At 53.6% G+C, this 27445-nt stretch overlaps 11 protein-coding genes across 11 annotated transcripts; 5 read left to right on the forward strand and 6 right to left on the reverse strand.

Moving 5' to 3' along the window:
* Window positions 1-1166: 1166 nt before the first annotated feature.
* On the reverse strand, window positions 1167-1541 carry A1O7_04633 (uncharacterized protein; the record flags this gene model as incomplete). Its single annotated transcript, XM_007758643.1, has 2 exons — window positions 1167-1399; window positions 1493-1541. 2 exons carry the CDS (start codon window positions 1539-1541, stop codon window positions 1167-1169), a joined length of 282 nt encoding a protein of 93 aa, XP_007756833.1.
* Window positions 1542-2948: 1407 nt separating this feature from the next.
* On the forward strand, window positions 2949-3422 carry A1O7_04634 (uncharacterized protein; the record flags this gene model as incomplete). Its single annotated transcript, XM_007758644.1, has 1 exon — window positions 2949-3422. One exon carries the CDS (start codon window positions 2949-2951, stop codon window positions 3420-3422), a length of 474 nt encoding a protein of 157 aa, XP_007756834.1.
* Window positions 3423-4661: 1239 nt separating this feature from the next.
* A1O7_04635 (uncharacterized protein) lies at window positions 4662-7409 on the reverse strand (the record flags this gene model as incomplete). The annotated part of the gene is made up of 1 exon (XM_007758645.1): window positions 4662-7409. One exon carries the CDS (start codon window positions 7407-7409, stop codon window positions 4662-4664), a length of 2748 nt encoding a protein of 915 aa, XP_007756835.1.
* A 1396-nt stretch (window positions 7410-8805) lies between these two features.
* A1O7_04636 (uncharacterized protein) lies at window positions 8806-9269 on the reverse strand (the record flags this gene model as incomplete). Its single annotated transcript, XM_007758646.1, has 2 exons — window positions 8806-8999; window positions 9104-9269. 2 exons carry the CDS (start codon window positions 9267-9269, stop codon window positions 8806-8808), a joined length of 360 nt encoding a protein of 119 aa, XP_007756836.1.
* A 248-nt stretch (window positions 9270-9517) lies between these two features.
* A1O7_04637 (uncharacterized protein) lies at window positions 9518-10438 on the forward strand (the record flags this gene model as incomplete). The annotated part of the gene is made up of 2 exons (XM_007758647.1): window positions 9518-9785; window positions 9849-10438. The coding sequence occupies 2 exons, from the start codon at window positions 9518-9520 to the stop codon at window positions 10436-10438; spliced, it is 858 nt and encodes a 285-aa protein (XP_007756837.1).
* A 206-nt stretch (window positions 10439-10644) lies between these two features.
* On the reverse strand, window positions 10645-13420 carry A1O7_04638 (uncharacterized protein; the record flags this gene model as incomplete). The annotated part of the gene is made up of 2 exons (XM_007758648.1): window positions 10645-10746; window positions 10844-13420. 2 exons carry the CDS (start codon window positions 13418-13420, stop codon window positions 10645-10647), a joined length of 2679 nt encoding a protein of 892 aa, XP_007756838.1.
* Window positions 13421-14145: 725 nt separating this feature from the next.
* Window positions 14146-15078, reverse strand: A1O7_04639 (uncharacterized protein; the record flags this gene model as incomplete). The annotated part of the gene is made up of 1 exon (XM_007758649.1): window positions 14146-15078. The coding sequence occupies one exon, from the start codon at window positions 15076-15078 to the stop codon at window positions 14146-14148; it is 933 nt and encodes a 310-aa protein (XP_007756839.1).
* A 1301-nt stretch (window positions 15079-16379) lies between these two features.
* A1O7_04640 (uncharacterized protein) lies at window positions 16380-18047 on the forward strand (the record flags this gene model as incomplete). The annotated part of the gene is made up of 4 exons (XM_007758650.1): window positions 16380-16730; window positions 16787-17276; window positions 17326-17916; window positions 17968-18047. The coding sequence occupies 4 exons, from the start codon at window positions 16380-16382 to the stop codon at window positions 18045-18047; spliced, it is 1512 nt and encodes a 503-aa protein (XP_007756840.1).
* Window positions 18048-18891: 844 nt separating this feature from the next.
* Window positions 18892-19892, forward strand: A1O7_04641 (uncharacterized protein; the record flags this gene model as incomplete). The annotated part of the gene is made up of 2 exons (XM_007758651.1): window positions 18892-19085; window positions 19142-19892. 2 exons carry the CDS (start codon window positions 18892-18894, stop codon window positions 19890-19892), a joined length of 945 nt encoding a protein of 314 aa, XP_007756841.1.
* Window positions 19893-21083: 1191 nt separating this feature from the next.
* A1O7_04642 (uncharacterized protein) lies at window positions 21084-23282 on the forward strand (the record flags this gene model as incomplete). Its single annotated transcript, XM_007758652.1, has 1 exon — window positions 21084-23282. One exon carries the CDS (start codon window positions 21084-21086, stop codon window positions 23280-23282), a length of 2199 nt encoding a protein of 732 aa, XP_007756842.1.
* Window positions 23283-24516: 1234 nt separating this feature from the next.
* A1O7_04643 (uncharacterized protein) lies at window positions 24517-25937 on the reverse strand (the record flags this gene model as incomplete). Its single annotated transcript, XM_007758653.1, has 7 exons — window positions 24517-24928; window positions 24985-25051; window positions 25105-25225; window positions 25282-25470; window positions 25522-25589; window positions 25646-25682; window positions 25740-25937. 7 exons carry the CDS (start codon window positions 25935-25937, stop codon window positions 24517-24519), a joined length of 1092 nt encoding a protein of 363 aa, XP_007756843.1.
* Window positions 25938-27445: the final 1508 nt, after the last annotated feature.

Here is a 27445-nt window from a genome sequence, read left to right on the forward strand (position 1 = left end):
ATAGCGTTTTTGAGCGTTGTAAGGAGCTAAAGTTCAAAACAAGGAGTCGCGTGGTGATCGGCGGAGTACCCGAACGCAACGGAACGATCTTCGGAAGACTGGAGTCAAACGGGGATGCCTTTACTGTGTTCTGCCGTGTTAGCGAACTGAAACAGTCCATGTGGTGCAACATGGCAAGATTTTGACGCAGGGACTGGCGAGGCAGTCCATAATAGGCCCCCACCCGTGTTGCAAGAGTTAGGGGTCCGATGAGAGAGGGCCAAGAGAGGATCGAGACCGCCAAGCTGATCGAAAGGCCGTACTCAGTACAAGCAAATCAGTGGGCGGAAGAAGATGGGCAATGGGCATGTCGTCGGACTGACTCGCTAAAATACCGTGGAATGTCGCTGATAGATCCAATCGTGATCTTCGGAGTGATTACTGGTATGCATCTGTGGCTGACACGGTGAGCGAGATCTTGCGCCACCGAGACCATTAATAGACTATGGAAGCGGACTGGAAATAAATTATAGCAACCAGGCACCGTCAAAAGTCCTACTGACCTACGGCAAATGGAGTGAGGGCCGTTTTTAAGCTGCGCACCCGGGGGTCCTTGACGGGCTCCTCAGGCCTTAGGTAGGACCCCCAGGACCTAACACCTAAAACACCCCTTCCGTGGCCTCGGGGATCTACTTCCATCGATGTGCTCACCCTGCAGACTGGCGATTCGTGGGCATTGTTGGTCATTGAAGATGATAGTACATACAGAGCGTTAGTGTACGACTTCTTTCTCTTTACTGTGCTTGGAAGTAGGGGGACATAGAAATCGGCCCAGGGAGAGTTCAATTCGTGTATCGTCGATTCAATGCGGTGCCGTGGGCTATCCAGCACACATCTTCTAGTTCGAACATCGAGACGCCGAGCAAACCCATACGACTCTGGATTTCCGCACACCCATCGACGGCCACAAGCTGCTGCCGCTCACTCCAACTTCGTCATCATTGGGTCTCAAACCAAGTCCTGCCCTCGGTATCGTCGACAGCCGTTAACTAACTTCTTTAGGCTGGCATATTTTCTCAAGCCGGTTCCGTATGGACAGAGGGGTCGGCTGGAGTACTCTTTGATCTCGCTTTGGGCTGGGGCACTCCAGCAGTATCTGGTGCATACGTGGCTTTGGTTCGCATCCCCTAAATCGTCCCATAACCCGGTGCGCCACCTGACTGGACTCTGTCGCTGTACACGCCTGGTGCTTGGTGGCCGGTCAACTGCCCGTGCCTTGCTCTCTCCCTCCTGTCGAAGTAGATGTATTCGACGTAGAACGCGTGGATGTGGCCGGGGATATAGCCGAGCAGGGTCAGGCAGACGTTGATGAAGAAATCGGCACCGCAGCCGGCAACCATGAAGACGCCAATGGGAGGTACTACGAGAGCAGAATGTTAGCTGGCCGACTCGACAATCGCCAGGCTTCCTGGATGAAGAGGGGCGATAAGGGATCAAAAAGCACCACACTTACTGAGAATGGTGATGAGAACGATAAGCAGAGCTGGAATGGTGTCGGACATCTTGAACGCGATTCTGTTGCGATTGCCTTCGACTTTGGTGTTCGCTGAGACTGTGTGTTGGGAGACCGGCCGCAATATGGCTTCAATGCGCTGGACGTGGTGTACTGGAAACTTCTTCACATGTACAATACCACAGTAGGCAGAAGAAAGCTGAGCCTCTTATTGACATGCAGACGTCACAAACATGTGACACTGGTGACACAGCCAGGGCTTCCAAACAGCCACAGCTAGCCCAATCAAATCTAGGCGGCCTTGTTTCATGCAGGAACGTGACGAAGGCCACTGTGGCTGCGTAGAGTCTCCTGTGGCGGCGCATCCTCATCTCATAGCCGAAGTCATGCACGTGGCCTAACACTTAATATGGTTAGCCTGGCAGCTCAGCGAATGTCTTTTCAGTCCTTGGTCCCGCCTGCCTACACAGTACATAAACATGGCTCTTAAACGCGTTCTTGTCGAGGTCTTGAATGTGCCAGCTCGCGTACCAGTTCCTCCTCATCACACTGACTCTCACAGCATGCGACATTGTACTCCGTACTGCTTGTCCCGCCCCTTCACGTCCTTGAAACCCGTCCGCGATTTATCAATCCCATGACTGCACCTTAGTAAGCATTCACCTTGGGACGGCACATTGCGAGGTGCTACTAAATATTGCACACAGATGGGCCAGAGCAATTCCTGTACGATATAACATATCAGAATAGCGCGCCCAGGCTTTGCGTGACTCTTCCGCTCCTATATCAGTTCTCCGTTGGGTCCTGACGATGCGTCGATCGCGCAGCTGCCAAGAATTCAAGACTGACCAAGCTCGTATTAGTTCAGCTTGTCTCGTTCCCGCGGCCTTGGTCGACCAAAGAATGGAGTACATGCACGCTACGCGGCCTTGGGCAGGAGGACTTCCTGGGTCACAGGAGGATGGGTGATCGTGACACGCTCCTTCCACCTCCTCAGCTGCGAGTTGACCTGCGTCTTGTACGAGGTCCGACATGTTGCTGGGCGCTTCAGCCCTACGCCATGCTGCACTTTTGCAGGAGAGAGTGGTGAGGTCCAGGTATGGTCGTGGGACTACGCATAATGCCAACAGGATGAGAGCTGAGACTCTCCTTCGATTGGGTACCGCTCTTCTCGTGGAAGACGGCCCGCCTTCGCATATCCTATTTACTTACCTATAACTGTTGCTTGGTTTTCTGATCGACACCTTTCTTCACCTTCTCACTTGCTTCTGCATCGAAGTGCCACCCCTGTCCAAGTGTAGACGACGCTTGCTGTGTTGGACAGATATCCGGAAACTCTAAGTCGAGAACTCTGACACATCAGAAGGGTTCTTTTTCTGCACAGGTCAAAGCGGTGATCTTTCTGTCTCCTTCATCACTGAAACCGCGACTTCGTAAAAGAAGAGGCTTTTCCACAATGGCACCAGCCAACTCGACCCTTGTTGTCACCAACAGTTCGAGTCTGACCATAGAGCAGAAGAAGATGGTTTTGCGGTACAGGATAATTGCTGCAAGCATCGGCCTTGGGCTCACAGCCCTTGCTTTTGCAATCTTCTTGTACGGTCGCATCCGCCGGGCCCGCGAAAGACGAAGGAACGCCGGCATTGGCCTTGCCGAACAGGCCCCGCCCGAGGACCCTTCTGCCATCGAAGCTCCTCTTATCCAGCCAGAGAAACCGAAAGGAACCGACTACCATGGAGATGGTGGTGACGAAGCGGGCCCGGACCCAAAGCAGGGTCTTTTGGGGAACCCAGAACACATTGCGAACGGGGACTGGGACGAGGTCCAGCGACCTGTGAGCATCGCGAGCTTCACCACTCCGCAAATCCGGTACGAAGAGTATCAGTCACAGACCGATGGTCCTCTCGGTACAGATGTGGTCAAGGCTTGATACATGCCTGGAACCAGGAGAGTGGGGATTCGTCAGCCAGCGATGGGAGGGTACGAGCATGAGGTGTAATCAAAAAGATGATCACAGAAACGCATACTCCAGCAAGTCAGCTATATGGAAAGGTACAAAGGATTTCCAGTTCGAGATGATGTATCAACCTCCAGGGACACTCAGGGATGGAATGTGGTGGGCAGCACGCGAGCCGACAGTGAGCAAGTGACAATTGTTCGTTTGCGTCAGCCGTGAATTGTGGCGGATGTTTGCATGTCCTTGATACGTTCTTCGCGTACTATATAACATGTCGGACATCCGTATGTTTTCCAAAAGAGGTCTTCGGTCACGCATTCCTATCCCATGACATTCGCTGTTGGCATACCACAGCTTCAGGTTTTGTACATTCTCTCGCTCGCCACTATCATAGATAAGTACCTAGGTATTATTTCGCCAGCACGATCAGACAGTGCATGCTCCACAAGCACAAATCGCTTCAACGACTAACGTGGGAAATCCCGTTTATACACCTCTCCTACACCCAAGTACCCCAGCTTCATCTGCTCTCTGCTGTTCATACGATACTACCACCATGACTGATCCGCCTCTACCCTGCAAACCCCCCGTGTTCTGCATTTGCCATGTCTGGAAGAAGGGGCTCATCCCATCACTTAATTACCCATCTGCCATTCATCAGCTTTAGGTACGTTCACGATCGGTCAGTCGGCCAACGAGGTGGGGGAGTGGGAGTGGACTGGGCCGGAGTCCGCTTGTTCGGTCGTGGTCGTGGGAGACCATCGAGTTCGTGAGATTAGATTGCTTGCCCATGCGACTGTGTCGAGAGAGGGCGCAGCGAGGGCCATGTTGGGTTCGCCGACGGGCGCTGGATCGCGCGGACGGCGATTGGAGGCCCCTCAAGGCTGAGATCTGGACGAGTAGGACATATCAAGGATCTAGGCGGGTTAGTATATTGGTGACTATTTGGTCGGTGAAAGACGAAATCGGAGGAGCAAGTGACTGCAGTCGATTGTGTGCCTCAATTCGCTTATGAAGACGGCAGGCATAACCCTGTTCTTGCCTCAAGAATAGTTTGATAATCATTTACCAAAAGGGATATCTGGTGTCGAATCATCGACTAACCCCCCTTACCTGATCTTCCTCCCGTGGGGTATCATTGACTCCTGTTCCAATATCTGCATATCCGAAGAACATCGCCGCATACTGATCCGTCAAAGAACCTAGCACATGTCAAGCCAGCAACTCGCTGATTCCCCTCCTAGGAGTCTGATCCAACAACATCAACAACTCAGCATCGTCTTCCTCGACGGCATAATCTCGCACAGTCGTGTTTGCCCTGTGATCTTTGAGCGTCGGGTCCGCGCCCGCTTCGAGCAAGATTTGCACCGTCTTGCACCGGCCCTTGATGCGTCTCCTCTTCTCGACAGGATCAGCTACGTCGGACTTGACAACGGCGTGCATCAGCGCGGTCTTGCCGAATCGATCACGCCCGTCAATGTCCGTGTAATGTTCCAAGAGCATCTCGACCAAGGTGGGATCACACCTCCGCGAAGCATCATGAAGGAGGGTATTGCCGTGCCAGGTTTGCGGAAACGCCGTGGGCCGAGGAAACACCAACAGCTGCTTGACGATGGCGTGGTGGCCCTTTCGGCACGCGACCATGATCGGCGTGTATCCCTCCGGGTCCTTTGTGTCGGTCTTGATGCCCTCAACCGCTAACAGGAGACTCGTGATGGTGGAAAACCCCCGCTCGACGGCCTGCTGCAAGGCTGTGAACGGATCCTTGGGGTTCGACTGGGTATACCCGGCTTGGAAGGCGACCGCGTTGACGTCCACGCCCTGCTTGATGAGCAGGTTGACTTCCTCGGCGTGCTCCTCTCGGAGCTCGCAGAAGAAATGAAGCGGTGAATAGCCTCGGCCCGTTCGTGCCAGTCCGTGGCCGTGTCCATGCTTGATGTTCTCCTTGAGCTCTGACTTTCGGATGACCATGTAGCTCGAGGGGTATGTTTCCAGGAACTGGATCGCGACTTTCACAGCTCGATCGAGCTTCCTTTCGTTGCAGAGGTCGGCTATAGCTTGGAAGGTCGGTTCGAGGGTTCGGCTCGATGACGAGCGGGACAGTCGTCCCGTGGACGGCGTTGCAATCGATTCATCATCGCCGCTCATTGAAACGGCTCTGTCGTGCGTCGATGCTTCGGAGGGAGAGCTGATACCTCGGGCACCGAGCAGGGCAGTGACATCTGGGTCTTGAGGATCGTTCAGAATGGGCGATCTTGAGATGGACAGTCTCTGCAGATTGGGTGAGGGAGGTGATTGTGCTGGGCCAGAGTGAGACGAGCGGCCGAGATGCTTGAAGCGGCGCACAAAATTCGACCGCGGCCCGTTTTGTAGGTATTCTTGTTGAGAAGATCCTGGAGCTATGAGCGTAGGTACTGAGCGTGGTATATCCTTTGGTGTCGGCAGTAGCTTGTCCGTCGATGTCGTAGGCGTCTGCTTCTCCGGCGTCGACAAAAATACTTCGTAGCCTTCGGCCTCCTCCTCGTCTCCCTCCTCCCCACGTGTCTTGTATATCTCAATGACGAGGCGCACCGACTCGAGCGTCTTCTCGTCCTGCGGGCCCAATTCTTTCCTGCGCTCCACAAATGCCCTTAGACCTTGTTTTTCCGCGCTGTCAAAATCCCCCTTCAGGACGAAAACCCGACCCAACATATGGCTCGCCGCGAGGGCCTGAAGTTTGTCGGGACCTCGACCAGGGGAGGAGTGTTTTCTGTCGGAATGTGCGTCTTCTGCTGAGGTGCTTGGAAAGATGTCAGCGCGCCTGGCAGCAACAGGCTCCAACAGGGTGACCGCTTCGTCAAGTTTATCTTGTTTCAGGCAACACTCGGCCAGCATGAGGACTACCTCTGCTGGCTGAAACGATATTCTCCCATCAAAGTCGTGGTCCTGCATAAGAACCAATGCTCGCCGAAAGTGTCTTTCTGCTTTGGCATGCTCGCTTTGTTCGAAGCTGTCCTGTCCTAACTTGAGGTGTTGTTTTGTCCTCAGGAATTCCACTTCGTTGTCGTCTTCCATATCCCCTGCAGGGTAGCCGAGGCTCGGCCGACCGTGTCCGCCGGTTTGCGGGCCTTGAGGAATCGTGCCTGCGGAAGGAGGCTGGATCCATCCCTCCACATGGCTTCTGTGGTCGCCTGGCGATGGCAACTCGTTCACTGAGTGCTTGCGTCCGTCGAGAACGTCGGGCTCAACGGCCGGAGACATGGTGCTCAGCGAGGATCTCGTGCTGGCGGCAGCGGATGCAGTAGTCAAAAACTTCTTGGCGAAAGCAATATAGGTCTTCATCCCGTCATCCTCGTCCAGCTTCATGTTGTCCGCGGCAGCGATAGTGGTACCACCGAGGGTTTGCGAGCGAGAAGGGAAGCTGAGCCTTCGGACAAGTTCCCTAATATTCTGTTCAAGTGATACCAGTTTGAGATCCAGGGCGTTGTGGTGGTCTGCTGTCATCCCTCTTTGCTCCAGTTGGAGCATCACACAGACCATCTGGATGGGTAGTGATAGAGCAGCATTGAAGAATTGGATGCGCTGTCGTAGTCGTGAGAGCTCGCCAGTATGCAAACTCTCCGTCAGGTGGGCCTTGACTTTCCGGGCGAATCCCGATGCTTTTGTGATCTGAATGAGTATTTCGTTGACCCTTCTCATCGTCTTCGTGGAGTCATCGAGCGCATCCCTGATCTGTTTCCAGAGATGAGACCCATCGGACGTTCGACTGGCAACTCGTGCAGCCTCCAACAGGAGAGGCGAAGACAAGCTCTTCTCGAGGCCGTCGTAGGTCGCCCGAAGCGCACCGACTTCATCACAAAAGGAGCTGACCCGAGCATCAACAGACTTGATGTCGCCGCAAATCTTAATGATCGTGACCGTACATTGCGCGCAAGCCGAAGCTATCTGGAGTGCGCCTGCCGTTAACGAAAAGGGATCCATGACTGCGCCTTCTTGGGCGCGAAGATTCAGCTGTATATGGCGTGGCCCCGACGAAGTGAGCCATGCGTGCAGCCGGGCAAAAGCATCCAGCAGAGGTGAATGGATTAGCTGGCATGTAGGACAGAACTGGTCTTCATTAAGGGTGGGAGTCACCATCTGAGCCTCCCGAAGCCTCACTTTGTCGTGGGGCAGTGCATGCATACCGCCATGTGATGCACTGCTGCCTTGTCGGCTCGAAAACCAGGGGACATCGCCTCTAACCGACCAAACCCCTGCTGGCACAGGTACCGCATTTCCAGGCGGTATTTCGGCCCCATGTGCTGTGCCTGCGAGGCGATCACACAGGCGACGGATGTTGCTTGGGATCGACTATGCGGGGACATTCGGAACTCGGCCCCTGCCCATTCACACACCCTGTTCATGGTTCTTAGCTCCCTGCCGGGCTCCCTCTCAGACCGGTTTCATGAGGGGTGACCGTCACAAGAGCACACAAGGGGCCTTGGTCATTGCTCGCCGTGACAGCGAATGATTCGTGACATGGCCATTGTTAAATGAAAACGATACGATGCGAGGTACTTCCCGCATTAGGTGAGATTCGCGGAAACCGTTAGCCGTGGCCTGCGAGTAAGACTGATGGAAGCATCATCGAACATTCCATAAGGCTGCAGATCGTAGCCTTCGGAATGTAACGATATCCACCTGTTCAGACACATACCACGTCCTCATTGTAGTAATCAGTGGTCTGGAAAAGCCAGGCGCAATGATCGGAGTCGTAGTCAGGTGATGAGCCACTTGGTCGGGCCAGGGAAAGCCAGTTTCGTGGATGATCGATCCCCTTGGAAGGACCACTCCCCCCATATGGCAGGGACAGAGCCTGTTGCATTTCTCGCAAGCCCATTGCTAACTGCAGAAGAAGGGTCACGCGTCGTGCATATCAAGCTGCTGGACCATCGAATCCGCTTCCTAAACCCAAAGTCGACAGTCTCCGAGAGAGTCAGATGTTGTCACTCGCGTCTGCCGCCGGTGTTCAGCGAGCAGTCGGCCTACCAATGTCCATGTGCAACAATCGCCTATCAGTAGAGCTGCATACCTGTCGACGCATGCTGCCCTCGACTCTATGATGACAGTCAAAGGCTACCGGCCGCCATTCTTCCAAGACCCGTCCACGGCCGCAAACAATAATACGCCCTCATTTTAGGGCTCATATTCACTATGGCTCGATTGACACTGACGGCGACAGGCCCTGCTGGTATGTCCAGGCTAGTCGCTTCCAAAACAGCCCCGTTGCAGCGAAAGTTGAATTCCGCCTTGATTTCTAAGAAATTGAGAACTGAAGGGCATCGATAGGTACGGAATCCGACACCGCTGCAACGGCGCCAGTGACCATAGAGATTCGTCATAATAGACCTTTCCTTGCCAACTCGACTTTGCGAGCCGCCTCGCCAGCCTTGAAACCCCCTTTACTAGCACAGATAGCTATACCGTCGCCTAACTCGACTTTATCCTCCACGTCGGGATGAGGACAAGGACAGTGATGAGGAAAGTGGACACAAGCAAGAGTGTCGGGACATAGATATTTGTCGCATGTGGCTACACGGGAGACAGTCGAGTCAGTAGATGCTGCTTGCAGCGGCCGAGATAATCAAGGAGGCCAACCAGGTCTTGATCCGGACAGTCAAGGCGAGAAAACTTACCACCCTCCCAGTTTGAACGATACCAGCTCGAATCACTGGCCACATTCTGCTTTTCCTGAGGAGCCTGCTGCTGCTGGTGGCTGCCGTGGAAGAACTGGTCGAAAAATTGGAATTGCGCCGAGGCCAGGCCCATGAGCAGCAGAACCACGCTGAGCGCTGTCTTCATCTTGGATATACCGGGATTATACTCCGCCGAATATAGCAATGGAGACGAGACGGAGAAACGTGAGAATCACTGAAAATGCGTGTAGAATACTGTGTCTCTTCTCCCTGTATGCATCGCCCAATGAGGTTAGCGCGACAGAACATTCCGAACTGCAGCTTCATCTTGATCCTCATCTCCATCCTCAAATGTCCATGCGTTGATTGCATTGCTGGCGCTCCAGTCGTTTCTATTGACCCTTTGCCCATACCATGCTACAACCTCGAATACACAGGCCCCTCGCGGCCTCGGACGCCTCCCTTGCCGCCCTGGCATCGTCGTTGAACGCCCTGGCCCTCTGCTCCAAGCACGCCCACACACACCTCAACCCGCGAACATCGACGATATTCGTCCGCCACGCCTCGCACGCCCAGCAGGGCCGCGCAAACGGTCCCTCCGACTCGGCAGGCAGAAGACTAGGCGCCAAAAAGGGCTCCTCGGAATGGGTCCACCCGGGCAACATCATCTTCAAGCAAAGAGGTAGGTTGCACCCCTGTGTCCCACACGCCGTATTTTGGCGGACGCTGAAATTGACGATCACAGGCACGAAGTGGTTCCCCGGCGAAAACGTCGGCATCGGCAAAGACCACACGCTCTTCGCCCTCGAGTACGGCTACGTGCGATACTACCGCGACCCGCTGAAACATCCGAAACGACGCTTCATCGGCGTGGCATTGGCCAAGGAGGGGCCTGGATCCCAATTACCGACTCCGCGAAACGCACCCTCGCGGAGGAGATTGGGCATGTATGCTTCGCCGATGAAACCGCCGGCGGAGGCGCAGAAGAGCGTGGATGCGTCGTTCCTGGAAATGCATTTGAGCGCGAATAGCAGCGGCAGCAGGACACTAGGTCAAGTGGCGTTCAGATCGGGCGGTGTCGTGCCCACGCCCGCACCACCCGCGCCGTTCAACAGGCAGGGAACGTTCCGCGAGGCGAACGCCTCGATTGGTCGTGCGGCGGAGAGGAAAGGCGTGAAGGTCAGGGAATACGATCGCAGTGATCGATGGCTGGCGTGGAGGAAACGGGCGTTGCGCGTGAAGAGAGGCATGGCAGCCAAGGCGGCGCGTGGCACAAAGAAGACGAAAGGCAAGAAATCGAACAAGGGACCCAAGACGGCGCAGAGGAAGAAGTAAGGAGCGCGAAGAACTGTAAACTATCTCATGCTGGGTTCAGCAAAACCCCTTGTGTGTAAACGTTCCGCTTGCACATCAGACACTTCTATCAGCTTTCAGCTTTACCGCTGTCTGACACGCCAGATACTGCGCCAGCCCGGGCAGAGGAAAACAATGCCTCGGTTCTTGCATTTAGCGTAGGTCGGGTCGGGTCATGCTTGCGACGTTTATAGATTGTTCTGCGCCTTGAACTTGTCCCACGCTTCGTTCAGCGTACTGAACACGGCGCCCGCAATCATTCTCTGCTCGGTAGTAGCATCCGTGGGAATCTGTCACGGTTCAATCATCAGCTTGTGTGCATGCACCTCCAAAATCAAGCTTCTCTCCTGTCACCATCAATTGGAGCTGCAACCTCTTGAAACGTACCTTGTCAGGATGCACCCGCCCGATCCCCTTCATGTACTGAATCTTGACCTTGCCCGGGAGCACCAGGTCGGCCATACTGATCTTCTTCCACCCGCTCCCTTCCCACAACACTTGATCTAGACTGCCGAGTAGCGCCCGTAGATTATCCTGCTTGCCTCCCTTCCAGGAGTTGATGCGCGCGTCAATTGCATCCGATAGGCGAAACTTCTCATCGTCCTGCCGTTCAGCCAGGGCGTTCGCGGCGCGCAGACGAGACACCGCTGCTGCTGGCTTCACTGACGGTGCTGCTGCCGCGTTCCTCCGAGACGCTGGCGGCGGCGCGGACGCCGTCTTTCGTGCTACCGAAGGCGCTGGCTTCGGTCTTGACGCCTGCGGATTCGCAGCCTTCTCGGCCCTCATTCGTCCCTGGATACTAGTCGCGCCCCCGTGGCCACCTTCCACAGCCTCACGCCATACGAGTGCCGCATCTGCCCACTTTTCCATTTGTTCCAGCGCTTCGGCTTTGCGCATGAGGGCTTTACCGTAATACTCGCGCATGGGTTTTGTCGTATCATCTCCTGTGGCGAGAGTCTCGTTTTCACCTTTACTTGGGCCGATGATGCCGATCGCCTTGTCTGCGTCGATGATCGCGGATTTGGGTTCGCCGGTCTTGAGGGCTGTCAAGGCGCGATTTGTGAGGAGGACTATCGTCAGGGGATGAGAATCTGGCAGGTGAGAAAGCGAGGTGGCATAGGCTTGATGGGCGGAGGCATAGTCGCCGCGTTTGAAGTGATCGTTGCCTTTTTCTCGAGCTGTGTGGCTTGCTCTCAGGGCGATAGCCGAGACGGACGGGACTGGGCGGGTCGGAGGTGGTGGCCGGACTTTTATGGGTGGTGTTGAGGCCGGCATTGTGGGTTGAGTCCGGGGACGAGGAGGTTGAGGTCTCTGTGCTATTGATGGTGCTGCTTGGCGTGAAGGCTCGCGGGTGGAATCTTTGAAGCTGCCTTCAAGTAGGTCTGACTGTGCAGTGGACGCGAGTGGGGGCGAAGCAGGAGATTGAGATTGAGGCTTCCGTCTTCGAGCGGAGCTGACATATGCTTGAGCTGCTTGCTCCTCCGCGGCTTCTCTACTCAGACTCGCTTTTAAGCCAGCGGCGGGCGACTGATTCTGCTGCCGCAAAAATGCCGGCTGAGTTTGCAGGAGTGATTCCCGAAGTCGAGAAGGCATGGCGGGAGAACGGTCGCGAGAGCTGTCGCCACCAGGAATGAAGCTTCTATCTGGTCGTTGTGAAGGAACTGACGGCTTCGAGGGCGGCGTCGGTCGACTCCCTTCCAGCATCATCGCCTCATTCGTCAAGTCTGATTTAGCCTGAGCTTCCAGGCTTCTTCTCCGGCGAGCAGGAATTGTCTCAACCTCCTGTTGGCGTGGCTGATGCTCCCTCTGGGCAGGTCTTTCTGCAGTCTCCCGCATCCACTTGGGCTGAGTGCCGGCAGCCTCGGTGTCCGAGTTGAACTCCTGCACTGCTTTCTGTATCTGTTTTGTCCCTTGCTTCCACAAAGAGTTGGCGGTTTTGAGGAAATTGGACCCAAATTCAGTTGCCAATTTTTCAATGTCCTTGTCTTGCGCACGAGTGGCGTCCTGCAGTCGGTTTCGTCTGGCCTCGGAATCATCCCGGCGTGCTGTTGCTCGCGAGTGTTGTCCTTCCGCCCATTCATCTACTCCTTGCCGCTGTGCATTTCTGGACTGTGTCTTCTGCCGTGCTTCCGCATGTGCCTGGTTGAGAAGGATGCCTACAGCAGCCTGAACGTCAAGCCCAGACTCTGTAGCTTCTAGGGCGAGTTTGGCCTTCTCTGGAGGGAACCCCATATCGACAAGTTCGGCCACAACCCGGTCCTGTGGGTGGAGATCTGTAGGGTCATTCCTGGCGACTAGAGGTGGAGATTCATGCCTTTGCTGAGCAGATACCGGTTTCCCCAGTAGGCCCAGCACATCGTCGTCGTCTACCATAGTTGTTGTAGCCGCAGTGTCAGCTCGTCGTGGCCCAGCCTCCGCCAGGCCGAACGGGTCGTCATCGTCGTTATTCGTAGCATCCCTACTCACCGAAGCAGGATTACTCTGATTTTTGACTGGAGAAGGTTTATTGAAAGCAGCAAACAGGTCGTCATCATCGTCATCCAATGCGTTATTTCGTGTGCTCGTGGTCTGCGTTTTCGTATTACTGATGGCGGGTGAACCCCTTCCGCTGCCCAAATTATTCCAGAATTGCTCGTCTCCTGCAGCGAAATTCTGACTCTGAGCCCTTTGCTGATGTAGTTTTGCTTCTGTCTGCCTCTTTTGCTGTTCTAGTAATGAGAGGTTCTTGTTCGATGCGGACCCGAAGGAGACGAGGTTCGCGAAACTGTCGTTGGCAGGGGTTGACGGTTTCGAGGGGGCTTGGCTGGAAGCTGGATTGAGCGGAGACGCCCGTCCGGAAGCAGGAGGAGTGGGTTTTAACGTGCTAAAGGCAGCGTAGTTTGAGGTCGAGGTCGAGGTCAACGTTGCTGGTTTCCGTCCGTTGACTGGGGTCGAGTTCCAGTCCAACCCCGCGATGTCGTCCATGGGTGCAGCGAGAGCAGGACGGAGCCATTAACACGGGTTCATTACGTCCCAGGGAGTAGCGCTAGACCGGTTGCTGCTAAGAGGCAAGACAAACGAGTGTGAGAGCATGGGAAGAGAGTACAATCCGATCACTGTTGATGTTGCGCATTGGGTGAGCCGCGTGCGCCACAGATATCAAAAGCCACAATAACAGCCACAGCATATGTGGGACGAGACCAGGTTTCTATTTTGGGCCATACCAATCAGGGCATAGGGAGCTTACGAAGGGTTGGAGCCGCAACTTTACCTTGGGATCAGCAGAGTTGAGAAACAAACCCATCATGTCTTCTTATCTTACGGGCCATATCTTCAAGCTTATACAGATTAGTGGCCTCGACTCATCCAAGTGGTGACACCGGACAGACATACGGGTGAGAAAGGAGTCAAAAGACAAGAAATGTGATTGCCTCGTGCTCCGTATGGTTAGGTTCGTACTGAGGGCTGGAAACGTCGACCGACGTAGGGAGTACCTCGTATACCTTCCACCAATATCATCATGAGCTCGGTGGAAAGTTACTGGACGTGGAACAGCCACTATGTTCCGGCAGCCATGCCCATTACCCAACTTAGAAGCGGTCAAGTCTCCGCGACCTGATACCATCGCGTGGCTTTTAGGTCTTTGCTGGCCTCGCCCATGATATCAACGCGATGATACCACATCCGTTTACAGCGGATAGGTCATCCAATCAATCGACCGAATTGCTCACTGGCTTGGCCTGCCACACCATTGTGACAACGTAGTACTGGCGTTTGGGTAGGTCGTCCCGAACAGGCTGCTCCTTCAGAAAGTGATAATCATCTTTGAGATCTCGTACACCTTCCCACCGAGACACATCGAGCTGTCCACTCCATTCGAGAACAAGATCTTCCCAAGCCAATGGGAACTTCCAACCCTTGGCTCTTTCGACGACCGCTTCAAGTTGTGATTTCTTTCTCTCGTCAGTCTCGAACTCCAGCACAAGCTTTCGTAGGTTAAGAATTTGGCAGATCGATCCTCCCCAAGTCCCCTCGACCATTCGCTCCTTGATGTAAGCCAGGTCTGGTTGGATCGGCTCAGCGAGCATTGCCTGGCAAGAGGTACGATGACGTCTCCATGGACAGATACCGAGGCGGTCGCTTGACGCCGGTGGTGATTCCCATGACCACCAGTCGGAGTGACGAAAGGTCAAATGGAGACTATGCGTTTTGAATGGGAATCTCCTGGCGTCAGTGGTAATGAGGTTCTCCAGATAGTACTGTTGGTTGAAAATATGGACTTTCTGGATTGCCGGTTTCTGTGCTTCATTCAAGCTGAAATACCAGGAGTCCCAGCGCGCAGTGTTGCGGTTGTTCTGGTTAAATTGTTTCCACGGGCCATTAAACAACCAGAACACATGTTCATTGGCCGAAATAGGTAGCAAACGAGTGTCGCCATAGATCTGTTTGCACGTGAAAAGAAGCGAGAAGTCGATCTTCTGATGGTATTGATATTGTGGTCTGTAGTACTTCCGATCGGCCCGATATGGTCTGGAGAGGTCGTGATCCGCAGTCAACACAAGTGTAAAGATCTGGATCCTGATCTCGGTGGGGAGTGAACACAAGAGACTCTGCCTCTGGTCGTTTTGCACAGTAGCCTCCATCTTTTCGGACATACGTTGTAAAGCAAGCCTTTTCCGCTTCCGCCGCAGGGTCGAAGTAAGTGTGAAATTTCCGATGAGAAGCCGTGCCTATTGTCCTTGGATGTTAAGAAATGCTAGGTGTTTCAGATCTCGACGATGGAGTGCTAACGTTGTACACCGATCAGAGCTTACTCTTAGCTTGCACCTCGGTCGGGATAGCTCTGGATCGAGAGAAGACTGGCCACAGACAGTGGCAGAAGAAATGGTGCTAGCACAGTGGTGAGGTCGACCCTTCTTCAAATGATACCTAGGCGGGTGGCCTGACCCGTCGGTATTGTTAGTAGCTTACAGGTTGGTGAACACTGCTGCCTTCTGTCAAGAACTTGCGAAGTGACGCGCTTACAATCTGACTGCCTCCGACACAGAGTTACGTGGCGGCCACGCGCGACAGGCTCCAACGACGAAAGGAATATTTTGGGGCGGCACTAAACTGTGAAGGTCGGTTTGGCGCGCTAGCATGGACGGCAGTCCTAGCCTAAGCTAGCCTAAACCGAGCTGGGGCCGAAGAGGCGAGCACCGGCGGCACCTGGAAGACCACCCCTGCTTTGACTCACCAGGAGCCACGTTGGTGCCCGCCAACCAGCCAACATGTTGGGGGCGCCATGGTCTTGCGCTATGCTCCCGCGTGGTTGTGGCTCGAGACGACAAGTAATCGCTCGCCTACCAGACATCCCCTCCAGTTCTCCTGAACGCTGCATATCATCGAGCCCTCAATCTAACGCGGTCCCTGAGGTATCTGTGGGAAAAGCAGCAAAGAGGAATTGTTGTTAATAGAAACCAAAGCGCTTTCGATTCAAGAGACGCACTTTAATCATTGCTGCCCAGTAGGCTTCGTCCAGCAATCACTCACACCTCACTTCTGTTTCTTTCATTTGACGCTTCTTGTGCTCAAATCAAGAAAGCCAGCACATTCTTTTCACTATCTCCATTCATTTCTCGTATTGCGTCCGGCTGTCCAGTCATAGGTCACTCTTTACAACTCTCGCTCCAGTCTCTTTGTGGGACGGTTGGTGCAACCTCGACACGTTGTTTTATCCAAAGTCTTTAGACATTGTTTGAGTTCGACTTGCCTTATACAATTATCAAGGCCTGAGATCGTATCGCATTGCGCAGTCACCCAGAAGTAACGCATGGCCCAAACCTCCATATTGACTATCCCTTGCCGTTGGAGTTGCGACACTTGCATTCCGGCTGCCTGTCGGCTACCTGCATTCGAGGTCCGCCGTGATAGGTCATAACGTGGTGGATAGGCCTTCTCCGCCATGAAGGGACTTTTCAAAAGGAAAGACACAAAACTCCCTTCAGACGGCAATAAATCGCTTCTGAGGCCTGCCGTCACTGTTGAGCGTATCTCAAATTACTCCCATCAGTCGCCAACACTCGTAAGCTCGACCTCATCATCGCCATCCTTCGGAGGAGCCATGCCTGAAATCACCATACCCGGGCCCCCAGACCCACGGACAAAGCCAGCAGCTTACCTCCGAAGCATTCATGCCGTTCGAGAAAGGTCACGGCTGGTCCTCGATGAGGCTAAGGTCAACGCCCTTAACCATTTCGATGTCGATATGACTAAGTTCAAGGACACCGCTGACTACGTTGTTTCCATCATCAAGGTATGTTAGCGACCTTGCCAGCGTTGACACACGAAACACGGCCTAACACCTTTCAGCGGGACTTTGAAGGTGACTACGCTTCAATACCGCCACACGGTCGTTGGCAGCATTTTGAGGTCGGCGGAAGGCCTAGAGTGACTCAGCTGCTGCAGACGTGGCCGACATCCATCGATAATCAGGAGAGGGCGCGGCGCTTGATCGACTTGTTCCTGGTATCAGTACTACTCGATGCGGGGGCCGGGACGAAATGGTCCTACAAGTCTAAGGAGTCCGGCAAGGTGTACGCGAGGAGTGAAGGCTTGGCTGTGGCGAGTCTGGAGATGTTCAAGGCTGGTGCATTTAGCAGTGACGCGACACAACCTCATCAAGTTGATGCAACAGGTCTGAAGAAAGTGACGGCAGAGACTTTGGTGAAGGGGATGCAAGTGTCAGAGTCGAATCCGATGTCGGGGCTCGAAGGCCGCACTGGTCTGCTGATCAGGCTCGCTTCCGCCCTCCAGAACGAGGAGATCTTTGGGGTTGACGGTCGCCCCGGAAACATGATTGGTAAGTGTTGACCATATCAGTGAGGCTAGACGTCTACTAAGCGCTCCAGACTATTTGATCTCGCATCCAACCACCCAAGCAGCCTCCGTCCCTGTCGTACTACTACCAACACTGTGGAGTGTACTTATGGATGGTTTGTCGACCATATGGCCGACAACACGGACCAGCATCCAAGGTGTTCCTCTTGGAGATGCCTGGCCTTGTGAAGCCATGCCTCGGTCTCCACCTGCTCAGCCTTGGGAGACCATTGTTCCTTTCCACAAACTTACACAGTGGCTTTGCTATTCTCTGATGGTTCCAATGACCAAGTTACTCAATGTTCGTTTCGCGGGTGCTGACTTGATGACTGGTCTTCCTGAGTATCGAAATGGCGGCCTGTTGGTTGATACAGGTCTGCTCACTCTTAAAGAGGCTGACAGACAGCGTGGCCTCAAGATCTATCATGAAACAGTGGGCGATGGCAATGCAGTTGAGGTGGTGCCGACCTTCGAACCCAGCGACGATGTCATAGTAGAGTGGAGAGCTGTTACCGTTGGTTTCCTAGACGAGCTGCTCAGCGCTGTCAATGCGGGACTGGGTCTCCAGGGCCCTCAACAGCTGAATTTGGCACAGATGCTTGAGGCGGGCACCTGGAAGGCAAGTCCTTCAAGAGACTTACAAAATGACTCAAGCTAACGAATGTCATAGGGAGGTCGTGAAATTGCGCAGGTGTCCCGTCCAATCACCAAAGGCCCACCTATCGGTATCATTTCAGACGGCACCGTCTTCTAAGACGACATCTGTTTGTGTGCTTGGACGATGATGTGTATGATGAGCTCCTGCGGGCTGGACAACAGTGATTATGAGACAACGCATGCGACTATGATGGCTTAGAGTATTCACTTCTTGGAGGAGATATTAAACGGCGAAATACTGGCATGCAAGTCAGTCCTGCATTGCTGGGGAGCTGGGCTCCGATTGCGGCTAGGGTTAGGAGGTATGAAGGTCGGAGGAAAGCGAACGGGAGCATTGCATCTGTTGCTTGCGGTCCCCTTGGGGAGAAGGTGAAAGGGAAGACCCAAGAACAGAAAGAAGGTAACCACTTTGGAAGAATTCTCTATGGGCGCTTCTTGAGCGAAACCTGCGTTTGGCATGCACCGCCAATCATCAATGACTTTTAAAAGCTCCAATTCAGTCACTCGTGGTGGCTATCCTGCAGTATCGAAGTGAATCCAAAACGAGGCTCTCTCTGCTTTGATTTCTTCGTGCTTCATACGTCCTGACGCTGCACACACTTTACAACTTGCCGTTTCCTCGGAGATCCAGTGCTCGCTGACCAGGCCTGGGTCCTCCGCAACCCGGTCATGAGAGAACATGGCATACTCGCAAAGACCTTCAAGTACCTCTCAGTACTTCCCAAGAAGATCTGGCCACAAATACTTCAAGTATCAGGCATGTTGCTCGCACTTGATATCCGCAGTTTCGGGACTTGTGCACTCGATGGCTGTGCAATCCTCCGCAGCGCAGTTGTATCTTCCCCAGCTTTTCTCCCCACCTCCGTCACGTTCTTTTTCCACATTGCAGCTCAGCTGCACAAGATCAAGGCCGTTCTGCGCTGAGGGTGCGACCAGGCACCATGGACACGAGGAAGAGGAAAAAGAAGGTGCTGTTGATGGGTAAGAGTGGCTCAGGAAAATCATCTATGCGCTCTATCATCTTTAGCAATTATGTCGCAAAGGATGTCCGACGGCTTGGAGCCACGATCGATGTGGAACACAGCCATGCTAAGTTCATGGGCAACCTCACCCTGAACCTATGGGACTGCGGAGGGTACGAGACCCTTTGTGCGTTCAGGTCATGCAAGTCTACTAATTTCCTCCACGCAGACAGGATGCGTTCATGGACTCGTACCTCAACGCTCAACGCGAGAATGTCTTCTCCGACGCCGAAGTCCTCATCTACGTCTTTGATATCGAGTCCCGCGCCGTCGAACAAGATCTTGAGACGTACAGTCAAGTTGTCAAGGCACTGAAAGAGTATAGCCCGAATGCCCACGTGTTCTGCTTGGTACACAAGATGGACCTGGTCCAGCACGAGCTCCGTGAGAAGATATACGAGGAACGATGCCAGATGATCGCCGCACGGTCGGAGGGGCTGAGTCTCGAGACATTCGCAAGCAGTATATGGGATCAGACGCTATACAAGGCCTGGGCCGGAATCGTACACAAGATGATTCCGAATCTGGTCATCATTGAGCGCTTTTTGGAAGCATTCGCCAAGCAACTCAAGGCCGAAGAGATTGTCTTATTCGAGAGGTCAACTTTCCTGACTGTCACGAACGTGGTTACACAATCCGGCGAGGACAATGACAACGTTGACCGACACGAGCGTATATCAAATATCATGAAGAGCTACAAGCATACAGCGGCGAGAAATACCAGGACCACGGCGGCAAGTGCGGGTTTCCTCTTATACAAGGTCCAGACGCCACGTTTCAATTGCTTCCTAGCCAGGTTCACAGAGAACACGTATATCTACGTGGTTGTCCCTCCAGGAGAAGCAGCGTTCAACTGCGCGGTGCTGAATACCATGATGGCGAGAGATGCGTTCAGCAAGAAGACTGGGGTCGAAGGATGAACTCTTGGAGTAGCTCACCCTTTCGCCCCAGTTTCACAAGTCCGACTTATCTCCAGCAATGTTCATTTCGTCCCGGGAGGAGGGACACCGGGACAGATCCCCTACGGCTCACAGCCATATCGCTGGTCCTTAAGAAGATCATGCCACAGAGGTATATCGGTTCTCCTCTTCTAGCATCAGGCATTACAGCACCGCCGTGGGACTATGCTGGTTGTCTGAACAACCATGGCGGAAAGCGATCGGGTGACTTTGTCGAGGAAGACTCGTCAGAGCTAGCAGATTACCTAGGTAACAAGCGCAATCACCTGTGACTTCCTCCTCGCACCCAGTGGCCTCGGCTCCTTGCTGCGATTATAGAGGTGCTACATCAACCCCAGCTCGGTACCAAACCCTACCGAAAGAAGTGACGCTGCTATTCAAGGGAGCGCTCGCAAAGGCAGCGAATTCGATCCCGAAGGTCCGACATCAGCACCTTGTTTTCGAGGCGTCAGAGCCTTGAGGGACCAAGCCGAGTCTCATCAAACCCACGAGCCGATGAAAGAGAGCTATCCTCAGATATGGCTCAATTTCACCTGCTCGATTGTGGAGAAGGAAAAAAGGTGGGAATGTCCGAGATATTGGCGTAGGATATCCATATCAAGAACGGTGGGCTCCTCAGTCGTAAGGCACGTTGGTTTTTGAGGCCGTTGCATATACAAGGTTGCTCGCGACAAGTTGGCCACGGTGAAGGCTACTTTGTGTTGGAACTGAGATGTTCGCCAGAACACGTTGATCCAGGATGCTATTCTTTGTCGGACTGAGGAGGGTGATGGAAGAGATAAGCGTGGTGTTATGGTAGCTAGCGATGGCGGCGGTACTTGAGCGACACACTCGCGAGCATATGCCGAATTTCTCACATAGTCTCACAGTTGCCTTATCCATTCCTCACTTGTACCTCGTGAGGCACTGGTGACCGTTGTGCAATACATGACACGTGACCGTCGCTTCTGCCAAGGTGCCTCGGCCGGATTTGCCGGATTTTCCGAGCTCGCTCTCTTCTTTTGCACCTCAGCTTCATTTTCCCGCCTCCACCTTCGTACTTCCGTACGAGCTGTGGACATCCTCATCCATCCGTTTGCGTACGACTTTGAGCGATCGTGGATCACCCGAAGATAGTACGAAAGATTATGTGTTGGTTACTCGGCAATAGCCATGCCCAAAGAACGTCAAACATGCACCGAGTGCTCTATGCGCCGGCAGAAATGTGATCGAAACTTACCTTGCGGTCGCTGCGTCAAGCGGGGCGATGCCGATAAGTGCACCCGGGAATGGCCAGAAGGTGGCTATGATCCCAGGAAACATCGAATATACCCTCGGTCATCCACAGCAGCGGAGGCCAGTCCTGCCTCCACCGCACCGTCACCAAGAAATACGCAGGTCCATGTCCCAGAATCCGCCGTTCATCCGTCTTTGAGGACGCCCAAGTCTGTAAACTCTGGACCCAGCCCTCGTGAACTGCCAGCAGTTCATCCAATCGTGTTCAACCCACAGCCGACTAATGCTGCGGACCCGGCTGCCGATAATACTGCCCCTGTGCTAGAGTTCCTTACCTGGGGTCGGAACAAGTTGTCCGACTATGATCTAAAAGCGCTGGAGCTTCTCAAGGAGCCTCACCAGACGGGCAACGCTGGGCTTCCCAAGGACAGTGGTTCCGACTGGGATATATCAAACGGCTTCGGTGGCACTGGTGCCGCTCAAGTCTCCTTTTTGCAGTTGCTACTTCCGAATCGCAAGCAGGTCTTTCAGCTGGTCGAGTACCATGTCAGCTCGATCTTGTGGTACCATGGCTGCTTCTATGGCCCGACTTTCTATGATGAGCTGAAAGAAGTATACAAGGGCCCTAGTGGAATGCAAGTCAGAAATATGGACCTTCGCTGGACCGGCTTGCTCTTCGCTGTGATGGCTGGGAGCATGACTTGTGCGAGCGAGCAATTGGCCCAATCTTGGGGCTTTAAGAAGCACGAAAGAGCAAAACTCACGCGGCAGTGGTACAAGGCTACAGTGACGTGCCTTAACCTCGCAGACTACATGTGGCGGCATCATATTTACTCTGTACAAGCCATCACAACTTTGACCATGTCAGCTCATATCCTCGGGTTCAGCAACACTCAAAGTACCTTGTTGGGTGCAGCTGTCAAGATTGCTCAGGGGCTTGGTTTGCAACGGCTCGGACACGAAGACGAGACAACCAATGCCACCGGTACATTGACTCCGTCCGCACCGGCTCAGCGGGATAGGGTTATCAGGCGAGAAACGGGTAGGAGGATCTGGCAGCAACTGTGCATCCAGGACTGGTTCTCAATCCCCTTCTCCGAGATGTACTCCATCCAGAAGCTTCATTTCACCACACTCAAACCCATCCATTGCGATGACGACACGATGGAACTCTTACCGGAAGATGTTCCGAGCATGACGAGCTTCCCGACGTTCCTGTGCCACATTGCCGGCTTGATGCCTCAGATGCACGATGCAATTATCTCCTCGAATACCCTCTACACAAAATATGAGCAGGTGCTAGACTACGATGCACAGATGCGCTCCCTTGCCACCGAAGGGCTCCCACGATTCTTCAACACCAGGGAAGCAATCCAACCGGAATGGCCTGTCTGGGTCCCATGGGCCAGACGGAGCTTGACTATCTGTTTTGCTCACAAGATCATCATGATTCACAGGGCATTTCTGGGAAGGAGTTTTACCGAACATACTTTCGATTTTACTAGGCGGACGTGCATGGCTGCCGCAAAGACGATCCTCAAGGAAGCCAGGCAGGCGTATGATGAAGAAGGGCCAACGTTGTGGATCGACCAGGCTTTCATGGTCGCGGCAGGAATAACCCTCGCCTTGGACATTTTCCATCGAAAGCCGAATGAGCCCGAATTTGAAGAACACCGAAAGCTGGTCGAAAACACCATTGTCTTGCTGGGCAAGTTTGAGAACAGCATGATTGCACTGCGTGGCATCCGGCTGCTTTCTTCTCTGCTCGCGGAGCAGGCTCGCTTGACAGCTGACCAGACACTGGAGAACTATCGAAAGCGTACGCATGACAGTATGAGCGGAGATCGGGGTCAACCCAAGCGGCAGAAATTCAATGTCCCCAAGTTTGTCGAGAATTTCGTCGGGAACGACTCGTTCACGCATTCCCTGCGGACCGCCAGTAGAGGCGTGGAGCCTTCTCTCGACCTTTACGAACCGACCGATTCGAGATCGAGGACGCCTGGGTCACAAGACCCCATCACCAACTCAGACCTGGGTTACGAGACGTTCGAGCAACTCTTCCCTCCTCATACCGGGATCAGCAACAACTTCCTCTTTGAAGATCTGCTGAATTTCGACATACAGGAAGCGCTGTGAGCGGGGGAAGAAAAGCACAAGGCTGTGCGGAACACTGGCTGCACCGATCCTATCATTAACGTACGATTATTGACGATGTTTGATAGGCGGGACAAGGGTGGGGGCGGCGTTGGACAGCCTTATCGGGTTGTACATTGATGACCACTATCAGTGGTCAAGAGATTCCGGACCTGAGATGCCCGCTTGATATTGGTTGGGGAAACACAAAAGCAAAGGATCTCGTCTCCTCCACCCTCCTTGATGAGCTTCATCAATCTGCGTCTATCTCTGTTCTAATCCTGCAACGATAGACGCATAGTGGGCTATTCTACAGCTCTCTACACCCATTCGGTTGATAGAGCTGAGCTATTGCAAACCCAAGGGCAGTGGCACAATGGCTCCAGAGCAGCGCAGATGTGGCGACCGCTCCATCCCCACCATATCGCTCGCCGACTATGAAACCCGGATCGACCAGATCGCCTCCGAGCTAGTTTCCGCGGCCCGAAAACGTCGGCTTCTTTAACATCGTTGACCACGGCATCACCGCAGGAAACATTGTAAGACATGTTCTCGCAGTCAGCACGCTTCTTGTCCCTTCGCGCCGAACCTCAAAGCTAAAGTCGCCTGTGTTGGCATGGCAGAAAAATGCACAAGTCCCACTCTCGAATGGCGCCGCTGATCGCAAGGAACCATACCAAATGCAGTTCGGCGAGAAACTTGGAAGGGAAGTGGCTCGACGAGGAAGCCAACACCAAGTGCCTCACATCTCCGCTCTCCTGGCCTACCCATGTAGTTTGCTGCAGCAACGACCAGACTATAAATCTGCAAAATTGGAAGCACTTCTCACTTCTGATCAAAGGATAGCCCAGAATAGTAACTTGGGCCAATGATTGACTGAAACTGCCTTCGCGCAGGGTGCTGTCCCTACGGATTGTCTTGCTTGGTCGCTGTCCAGATGCCTCGTTGCTTCGGATGAGGAACATCTCGACATTCTGTTTGCGTTTGAAGGCAAGCGTTTGTCCAAAATACGCCGTCATAGCTCTCTGTCCGCGACGAGTAGCTCCCGGAACTCCCGCTTATCTTTTCATCGAAAACAACATGTTGGGATCCAGTGGCCGTTAATATACAAGCAAATTGCCGGAAGACGACGTACGACCCCCGAGGTTCTCCCCAGTATCCGAGAGCTGAAGAACCAGATCTGTTCTAGAGCCAATATGTCCAACCCGGGAAGGACAACACTTGTCTTGGAGGGTAATCAGACAGCATGCGCTTCCCAAGTCTTGACGTGGACGCCCTTGAAACCGGATGCTTCATCGCTGCCCTTGGTTCGCGTGCTCCCTGGCCCATCGGCAAAGTTGGTAAGTTGGACCTCGTCGTCACTTTGAACACGGTTCCAAGATCGTTGCATGTTCTGGGTCCCCTTGCTGTCCGGCCCTGACGCCTTGCCACCTGAGAAGCCCGAGGTACCCTTTGATCTTGACGAGGTGTGGGCTTGTTTCCAAATCCGCCGGAAGAGGGGCGCGTAGCAGGGGATACAAGCGCAGACAATGCCAATGAACGGCTCGCAGCAGGACCAGATGAAGACGCTCGACATGGCCCAGGTCAGGTCGGGACTGTTGATCAGCTGGTGGATCGTGATGATCCGGACGATGGAGGCAATGCAAACACTGTCTCGGCGTCAGTATGCAATTGTGTCCGATAGTAGTCAGTCAACGAAGCTTACAAGGCGCCGAGTCCAAGGACTGCTAAGATCATGATCTTCATGTTTCTCGACATGTGCAATTTGTAAACTGCGGACATTATGAGCATATGTAGCGACAGCGAGCGGGTCGGCGGGACTCACTTGGTCGGATTGGAGTGATCAAGATGCAGACATCGACCAGCATGGCCCAGATGCCGTTTGCGAAGAAGAACAACGACACATTGATGCAATGGCCTGTTGCCCCCGGGGTCGTGTACTGAGTCTGGTTTCGAAGGGTCAGCCGTCTGACTATCTGGGGCATATAGAAGGAGCACTTACCCAAAAGTATTCCAACGGCTGGCAACCGGTATTGATCACAACGACGATGACCACGAAGTAGCTCCACACCAAGAAGAGACAGATGTAGGTTGTCCACTTTTGGTGGAAGAGACGCCAGTAGAACATGACAATGGACGCCTTGGTGAAGCTGACAGCGCCGGCATAGATCATCACGTAGGCGAAAAGAATCTGTCGTACAAGGTCAGCAGATGATTATTCGCTGCAGTGGGCTCAACATACCTGCCAAATGGTCGTAAAGTCCTGTGCCGACAAGACCCATAGGTGTTTTCCACCTCCATATGGAAGACCTGAACCCAGTCAGTCTCGAGAAGATCGTACCGCTTGGGACTTCGGAGAGACTCACTGACTAAAGAACAGATTGCTGTGCCATGCGCCAAAATCTGATATTATGAATTAGAATGGAGCTTCCTAAAAGGTATCACATCATAGCTGCTTACCAGCGCCGGGATGATCAAGTAGTCATCCCACGACAAAAACTTTCTCCCATCGCGCAGGAACTGGCTGATAAAGCGCAAAACCACAGCAATGGTGCCAATCACCATCAAACTGACGACTGCTTGGACGACCGCTGCATTGTGTGTCTTGGACAGGTCAACGCCTGGTGGCGTGGGACCGAAAACTCCGCTGTTGGACATGTTCTGTGCGCTTCAAGCACAACTAAGAATACAGGAAGGGATGGTAAAACACAGAGTTGCAGCTAAGGAAAGTGAAAGCGGAAGAATGGGAATGAGACAAACTTGGCTCCGATGAATGCCGTGCAGTGGCGTTCGCAAACCTTATATGTTCCATCAAGGATTCAAACCGGCAATATACCAGAAGTGCTATAATAGCTTCCTATGCTCTTTTGGGACTCAAGACCGTTCGGGTGTCATGATCTCAAAGGTGGATGGGGATGCAATATCCGCTGGACTAGGGCTCGGGGAGCCTTGACCCCAGGGATACAAACCCTAGACGTCGGGCTCCGCAACGCTTACTACTGTACGCAGGATTTCCTAGGAATCGTTGTTAATGAAATGCAGGGGGCTGAAGTCGATCAACTTGTCAAGACTCAAGCTATCAACCAGATGCTCTGTTAGCATTAACACCAAGCGTATTACTCATCCTCAACGCAAGAATTGACGGCGACAAGACATCATCAAGGCGCTGAGCGACTCCAAGGCTTGGTGACCAAGATTCCTCGTGAACGGTTCTCGTGAGATGGATGATGTTTCCTCGTACGAGGTACCCTGTTTGTTTCATTGGCGTCCTGTTGCGTACCTACAGTAGCTGGATGATCTGCAATGCATTAGGTACATGCTAATGGAATTGTTACGGGCGCTGATCCCGTCGTGAACCAGCCGAAATGATTTTGCGTGATTCTGGTACTCGTCCCTCGTACCCGACCGTTAGAGAGGTCCACCTTCACTCTCGCTCATGGGTGGTGGCTGGCCCCGAGAAAGGGTACTCCGTACTCGTCCCGACTTTGGCACCAAGGGGCTTTCTTGGCACAGGCACGGCAGAAGTCCATCTTTGGATCATCGGAGAGTCATAGCCCAGGTGCATAGCTTTTCCTGTCGTTTGTTGATGAGCTCAGTCAAACTTTGGCAGTGCTCTGATGGGTGGATCTCAGCCGTTGGCAGGATGGAGAGCTACCTCAGACAATACGTTCGTACTAGGAAGGAGCGGTCAAGAGAGCCGTGTCGTTGGCATTGCCGGAGATTTCTGCGGGAGACGCTACTGTGGGACTGTCTCATTAGTGCCCATCCGCCCAACGGTCCGGAGGATCATCCGCGGCGGCGCCACAGTCTGGAATCTTATTGCAGCCACTTTTAAGTTCCGCCACCGAATCATGGACACATCAGCTCCTCGCCTCGTCCGGGGAAACGTTTCAACTAACCTCAAGTGGCACGACCAGCCCCGACCTCGAAACCGGGAACGCAGGCTACTGTATGCTCGTGGAGAAGGATGGTTGCAAGCTATCTTCCCGAGCCGAATCGGTGCTGACGCGATTTGTAGCTCGACTCTAACGGCGTCCTGATACGAGCTACCACCTGCCGATCCAGAACGAGACCCTCAGATTGCCCACTAACACAGGTACACAGTACAGAAACAGAATGGTGGAACTTACTCGTGAGCTGCTAACACTTGATGCAGCCTTGCGAGT

The sequence above is a fragment of the Cladophialophora yegresii genome (assembly GCF_000585515.1).
Source record: "Cladophialophora yegresii CBS 114405 chromosome Unknown aczIN-supercont1.3, whole genome shotgun sequence".
Taxonomy (NCBI): Eukaryota; Fungi; Ascomycota; class Eurotiomycetes; order Chaetothyriales; family Herpotrichiellaceae; genus Cladophialophora; species Cladophialophora yegresii.